General features: G+C 41.1%; 1 protein-coding gene across 1 annotated transcript; it reads right to left on the minus strand.

Annotated features, from left to right (window-relative positions):
• Positions 1-247: 247 nt before the first annotated feature.
• On the minus strand, positions 248-5,456 carry LOC144760475 (olfactory receptor 8U3-like). The gene is made up of 2 exons (XM_078646534.1): positions 4,537-5,456; positions 248-320 (listed from the first exon to the last, which is right to left on the minus strand). Exons 1-2 carry the CDS (start codon positions 5,454-5,456, stop codon positions 248-250), a joined length of 993 nt encoding a protein of 330 aa, XP_078502660.1.
• Between the last annotated feature and the right edge of the window lie 2,085 nt (positions 5,457-7,541).

A 7,541-nucleotide genomic window follows, 5' to 3' on the forward strand; every position in this document is an offset into this window, starting at 1 on the left:
TTTCAGGTAAGAAAAGACAAGCTCAAAACATCCAACTCCAAGGCCTGAAGGTACAAGATCAACCTTGTCCCCAAAGACTCCAAAATGACTGTGGCTTGTTGCCAAAATTATTTAAGTTGGCATCTCATGTCACAGGAGGCCGAGTTAGACAAGACTTCGCACCTCAACCCCTAATCTTACCAAAGCCATATTCAAAAGCCAGAACAGTCAATGCCTAATCTATCAAGTTCAAACCCAGCAAAGATGATCATAGGATGTCAGAGGTACAAAAACCTAGCCCTAGCAGGGAGCACACAAGTATTCTCAAATGGTCACAACCTAAATTACACAACACAAAAGCATGAGAGAAAATGAGAATGTTCAAGACATCACCCCAAATCTTAATGCACTAGTTCCAAGCTTAGCATGAGTGCCTACAGACTCCCAAGTGGCTGTGCCCTGATGCCACAAACTCCATGTCTATTAAGGGAGGAAAAAAGGGAGCTAAAGCAACTAAGAAGTATCACCTCAAGACCCAAAGCTATCAGGGAGCACACAAGGAAACCAAAGTGCCCAAAAAGTAGATCACAACTCTAGATCCAGCAGGAAATACTCTTAGAGGGCATTATCTAACATCCCATACTCTCAGCAAAGCAGGGAGTACAACAGGAAACCAAATCAACCAGGGTTCCTCACGTCAAAGTACAAGACTAGCAGGGAGCATATGAGGTCACCAAAGTGACTATATCTTCATCGACAGGCTCTCGCCTCAGCTGGGGGCACTCTCATATTCCATATTGCCCATAGTCTTACAACTCATACTTCATGCTCAGCAGGGAGTACAATATGTCACACTCCATGCACAGCAGGGAGTACAATAGGGAATGAAAACAACCCAGGCCTAATACCTTAAACTTCAAAACCAATAGAAAAATTATATTGACAGAGGATTCACAGCGAAACTCAAGAACTAACAGAGATCATTATTAGGAGCCAGATTCACTTAGACCCAACACTTCACAATCCATACCCAGCAGGGAAAAGAAGAGTAGGCCTGGGTCCAATTTAAATTATTCTGGCATCATTCATGTAATTTCAGGAATATCACAACATGCTTGTTATGCAAAATTCCAGAAATTATGCTGTAACACCTCTTTGCATATTTATTCATTGTTCATTGTAAACATTTATCCAAAATGGTGCAAATTTTGATAATTTGCTCTAAATGTTTACAGAAATTTAGTGGAAATCACACCATTCACATAGAAACAACACATTGCAAGCAGTTGCTGTTTGTTGTGGTCTTGTTCAAATGCATTGTTGCACCAAAAATTGCTACAAGGATGCCTTTTGCATTAAAATATACCATGAAACAACGTATTTGCATGTCACATAACCATGCATAAATCGTATAAATTATGCAAAAGCAAATTACGCACCCCATAAAAGAGGAAGCCAAAGTGACCACACTGTAACACCCTGAGCCCAAAGACCAGCATGGCACTTAAGAGTGTGCAAAGATGAACACACAATCTCAAAAGACAATACTGAGCACTTGAAAAAACACAGCTTGGTATGGTCTAATACTTCCCACTTCTGTGAATACCGAAATGAGTAAGTGCCTTCTGTGAATACCAAAATGAGTAAGTGCCTTCTATGAATACCAAAATGGTAGTAAGTTTAGGATTTTGTCTTAAGTTAGTTCTGTGAATCGGGCCCAGTATTCCTATATAGTCATTGCAGAGCAAGGTTCAAATCTGTTTTCCTTTTCTTTTGCTTAGCAAGAGATCTGTGGAATTTGCTCACACACCTGTTACATGGCTGTTAATATATAGTACATTCTTGCTGTTATGGTGCAGTCACGAAACTGAGAGGTCAGTTGGCGCAAGAGGAATACATAGTGGCTGATTTACTAACAAGTGGTACAACACAGCAAGACAACTTGCTGAGCTGATTTGCATGACAGGGAAAGGGCAGTTATGTACCATATCAACTAATACATGGTACATTCAGCTTTTCCTGCTCTGGCAAACTCAGTGCAGCCTAACCCCAAAGCAGGCACCCTCGCACAAGGGTGCCTGTGTTACAACAAGGTTTGCTTTTGTACAGCAAGGGACAACTTCCTGCACAAAAATAATCTGCTGATAATTTTTCCTTTTTCTATGTGTGTTGCAGAATGTGTTGTACAGCAAGGGACATTGTTTTTTGACACATTCCCAGGTTTACTAGCAGTGGTATAACAAACGGAGTGGAAGGGCGGTGGTATGCCCCGGGCAACTGTTTTAGGGGGCATCAGTGAGTGCAAGGTAAGTTTTCTTTTTTTTATTCTCCATCGTCTTCTGTCGCCACCCTCAGATCATCATCGTCTGTTGCCAGCACCCCCTGCTCCTCGTCATCTGTTACCAGCAACTCTCCAACATCTGCCCTCACCTGCTCTGGCCGTCACTGGGCAGCAAACACAGGGATCGCACGGGATGGCAAAAGCTTGAGCTTTGCCACTGTTTACTAGTCTGGGAATGCACAAAAATCGATGAGTGGATGATTGGGAACACTCATGCTCCACCCATTCCATCGGCAGAGTAACGCAAAATGCTACCTTGCATTACTCCAGATTACCCCATATTTAACAAGTCATGCAGAGCCACTCAAGGTGGCTTTGTGTGGCTTAGTAAATCTCACTGAAGCCCTTGCATTGCCTTGCGCCTCCTTGTGTGACCCAATAGAAGTGCAAGGACTTTGTAAATCTGGTCAAAGTGTGATGTTTGTTGGAGTAGTAAAATTGGCATACAGTCATATGACAAGTATGCCAAAGCCTCTACATCACTGTGGTAATCAATGGAATTGCTAAGGTATGCTACTGATGATTTTCTAGTTTGGGGACATAAATGTCCAATTAATTTGAGATATGTTTGGCAGTGTGTTTGGCAGTGTGTTGCAGTGCCTGAGTGGATGTTTTGTGGGACACAGGTTATATCTTTACATCATGAAGTGGATTCTTTTGTTTTCTCAAAGTTCTGGCTAGGTGATGCCATGGAAAAGCAGCTGTATTTTTTAGACAGTCAAGATCAGTTGAGATATGCATTAGCACAATGGCATCTACAAGAATCATCTAAATAGATGCTGTTCAAATGAAAAATAATTATGTTGCGTGTACCACTGCTATGGGAGGGGATTGCTATATACTTATTTGCTAAAAGCAGTCATAGTACAGTTGTGGACTGTATGATATAAGTCATTTTCATCTTCTATATAGTCATTAATCGTCAGCATTAATAAATTAAATGAGAATTATGTTGGCGTACAGGATGGCACTACTAGACGAATAGGTCTATGGTAGAAGTGTAGAATAATGGGAAGAGGGAAAGACATTATTATGGCAGGCTAAGGCAGCACAGATTCTGCTCTCTTCTTGTGCTAGTGCACTGTGTGCAATCTAGGTCAACCACAACCATTGTTGCACCATAATGCACCTTTCTGCACAAAAACAGTCCTTAGAGACAATGTTCTTCTATCTGTGTGTGATGTGGAATGCATCACTCGTAGAAGGAGGAAGTAACAAGGAGAAATACAGATATTTCTACTCCTCACTCATCACTGGGCAAAGTTTAGCATGTTGATGCATTCCAAGGTTTACTAGCTTTAGTGCATCTGGGAATTCAGCAAAATCCATGGGTGGATGCATGAGAACGCTCATGCCCCATCCATGGAACTCCTCTGAAATGCAGTGAAATGCAATGTTGCTCACGGGGCAGTGTTGCGTTACTTTTTTTTTCTTTTTCTTTTCTTTACAAATCCATGCAAGGCAGCACAACTCTCCTATGGTGTCGCGCAGTAATTTCCAGTTAAGGACTTGTGTTGCTTTGCTTAGCCACTCAAGGACAAAATAAATCATTAGTAAATTTGGGCCTAGGTTTCTAGTCCATGTATTTTGATGATAGGTTTCTTCAGGTTTGTTCTAATGTAACACACCAAATAATTTTATGATTCTTAGGATAATTGCAGGTAACAAAAAGTTGGGCATTTGGGGCGCTTCATATTTAATTGGTGAACCTGATTGAATGATTTTGGTCCAACTCAATGTTTGTTGGAAGGAACATGACGAATCTTGTGGAACCAAACCACTATAACTTAGTATTCACATTATGGGCTAAGTTGATTGGATATTTTAGGACTCAGTGCTTACCCAAAGGTGTATAGAAACATTTTTTTCTACTGGCTATCCTAATGGTACAATAGTAATTAACCAAACATCTTTAGGGTATTTGGAGAATAGTTTGAGTAACAGTAAACACTTCAAAAAACCAAACTATTGTTGCTTATTTCAATCACAATTAACACGGCATGGCCAGAGGGTTCGCCGCCTCTTCCTCCTCATCCTTACATGTGAGAAAGAAGGATGTAAATTGGTCAAATCAAGTAAAGTAAATGCAGAAACAAGGTTCATTAATACAAATATTCAAGCAGAAGGTTCTTCGCCTTGTGGTAAAGAAGATTTGACAGAAAAAGCAGAATGTAAACTTTGACAAGTATTTCAGTAAACTTCAAAGACATTGTAGTTTATGGAGTGTCCTTCCAAAGGCATGTTTAACCTCTTTATTCCTCAGGCTATAAATCAGGGGATTCAGCATGGGAATAACAACTGTGTACAATACTGAAGCTACTCTGTCCTCATCCCGAGAGTAGCTGGAAGTGGGCCTGAGATACATGAAAAGGATGGTCCCATAGAAAAGGATAACACATGTAAAGTGTGAGGAGCATGTGGAGAAGGCCTTAAGCCTGCCATCAGTGGAGCGAATTGCAAGGATTCTCCGGATGATGGACACGTAAGAGGCCACGATCACTGACACAGCACTCATGGTAAGAAAGTCGGCACATATGAAGAGCACTAACTTGCTTGCAAAGGTGTCTGAGTATGCAAGATCTAAAATAGGGAGGAAATCGCAATAAAAGTGCTGGATCTCATTAGGCCCACAGTAGGAGAGGCGGAAGGTACCAGCGACATTCAAAGCAGAGTTCAACAAGCCACAAAGGAAGGCTCCAAAGACCAACTGTATGCAGATTCTCTGAGTCATGGACATAGTGTATGTCAAGGGATGACAAATAGCCATGTAGCGATCATATGCCATCACTGTGAGCAGTACACACTCTGTTGTTCCAAAATGAGCAAAGGCAAATAGTTGCACAGCACATGTATGGAACAGGATGGTATTTTTTTCAGCTAGGAAGTTCACCAGCATCTTTGGAGTGATGACTGAAGAATAACATAGGTCCACAAGGGAAAGGTTACCTATAAAAAAGTACATAGGGGTTTGGAGCTGAGGGCTTAGCCGTATTAGAAGTACAATGCCGATATTGCCAACCACAGTTACGGTGTACATGACAAGGAATATGAGAAATAGGATCCCATGAAGATATGGGAGATCTGTGATTCCCAAAAGAAGAAACTCAGTAACTTTTGTGCAATTCTCGCCATCCATGCCCTAGGAAAAGAAGAAATAGGTGTTACCTTCATTTCGGTTCAGATCAGTATGTACATGAAAAAAGAAGGGACAGTAAAGGGTAATTAGATTACTATAGAACTGATTGCAAACCATCAAATGTAAAATGTATGTCAACATGGACATTTTCTGTGCTTATTAGTCTTGTGCTAAACTTAGTAAGACTAATATACATTTGTTTCTGAAAGATTCAGTTATGGTAGTATTCCAGAGGCTCTCACACTCTCACGACACAGTAGATATTAAACTAGAAAATGTAGAACCTACCTTGGCCCACATAAAAAAATACCTGCCGAAAAAGGACTCCTGATGAATTCAGCAGGTGATATTAAAAATGGTTTGCTGGATTTTAGAGGTTCCATAGCCAACCCACTAGATATCATATGGAAAAATATAAGTTGTAGGGCCCCTTTCTCCAATAACATGACACCCGACTCACCGACTACACCACTTACATGCAGTGCCCTAAAACAACGGTGCAAGCAGCGGCATCGATGTTGGCGTGAAGCGTCCTCATCTGATGCCACCATCGAGCCACTTCTCGGACCACGACCTTAGGGCATCGCACGTCGCACTGCTGCACTTCACACCACAGCACTCTACACCAGAGCTCCTGACCTCAATGCAAGGAGTTCAATTTGCAACATGTGTGGCTTTGATGGCCAGATGACTCCTGCACCGACCTCCGGAACCGACGCCTTTGGACGTCGTGCTTTTTGAAGCTCAATGAGAGGTCGCCTATGCCCTGCATTTCAAACGGTACTGTTTTGCGGATCTCCCCGACACCGTCGCTGGCCCGCGACGCCGCAGTGAGCCAGAATTGTTCTGATTTGTTTGTTCATAACGCCGTGATAGTCCCGGACAGAGCTATCGACTTTAAGAAACTGTCTTTCAAAGTTATTTTGATAACTTAGGATTTCTAATTACTGTATAATGGATTGGTATCGTTTTTGGTCTTGTCTTAAGTATGCAAAAATATTTGATATTTTTCCAAACTGGTGTGGTGTCCTTTTGTAGTGCTTACACTGGATTACTGTTGGTTATACACAAATCCTTTATACACTGCCTCTCAGATAAGCCTCGTGCCAAGCTACCAAGGGGGTGAGCAGGGGTTATTTTAGGAGTGTAACTCCCTTATCCTGACTAGAAGGAATGGTCCCTACTTGGACAAGGTGCAAACCATTGCCAAATAGAGAGACCCATTTCGAACAGAGACTTTGTAGATAGTGGCCCATGGGCATGAACCAAGGGTCAAAGACGGCATTGCAAGATGCCCCCTCCTGGTTGCTCTAGAATGCGTCGTGATCCTGTGCCTACCACATGGCCCCGATACTCCTCTCATTTTCTGGCTCCTTGGAGCCACACTTCTACTACCTAAAATTCAGAGGAGTAAAAGCATGACATAGAACTAGTTAGTGGGCCCATGAAAATGCATTGGTCTCAGAATATGATTTATAGGTGCACAGACCGCTGCAGCTCTGGCAATTACAATAGGTATACTCTTACCAGATCAGTACTTAGAGCACCTGGCCACACAGACCATGCCATTGATTATTATGGGTCACACATTGATAATTCTATGGTGGAGCCACACGCAGTGATAATGGATGGATATCCACGAGTGCCTACATTTATCATGCCTTCAGCTGAGCACCCTACCATACTGACAGAGGTTTAATTGTGCAACATAGGGTTTTGGAGGTTGTGAATATACAAATCTATATGTGCCATGACCATTTATATACAAATGAATATATATATATATATATATATATATATATATATATATATATATATATATATATATATATATATATATATATATATATATATATATATATATATATATATATATATATATATATATATATAGTGCAATTGCCACTGTGCAGTTATATATGAGTCACAATTTCTATAGCAAGAGTGTGTTTATTTTTTTTGCTAATAACGTTGACGCGATTTGACAAATCTTCACAAAACTAAAATAAAAAGTTCATCCACCTCAGCTCCATCCTGGTAAGTTTTGTAATGACCGGCTAAGCAAGGCAGAGAAAATGGGGTGGT

The sequence above is a fragment of the Lissotriton helveticus genome, chromosome 1_1 (assembly GCF_964261635.1).
Source record: "Lissotriton helveticus chromosome 1_1, aLisHel1.1, whole genome shotgun sequence".
In the NCBI taxonomy this organism is placed as follows: domain Eukaryota; kingdom Metazoa; phylum Chordata; class Amphibia; order Caudata; family Salamandridae; genus Lissotriton; species Lissotriton helveticus.

Bases quoted from the DNA above. Each gene is read 5' to 3' on its own strand.
- LOC144760475 (XM_078646534.1), bottom strand. From the start codon at position 5,456: ATGGATGGCGAGAATTGCACAAAAGTTACTGAGTTTCTTCTTTTGGGA. The intron at 321-4,536 runs ACTACAATGTCT...GTTGTGTAATTT, and splicing joins TTTGGAAGGACACTCCATAA to AGGTTGTGACCATTTGAGAA.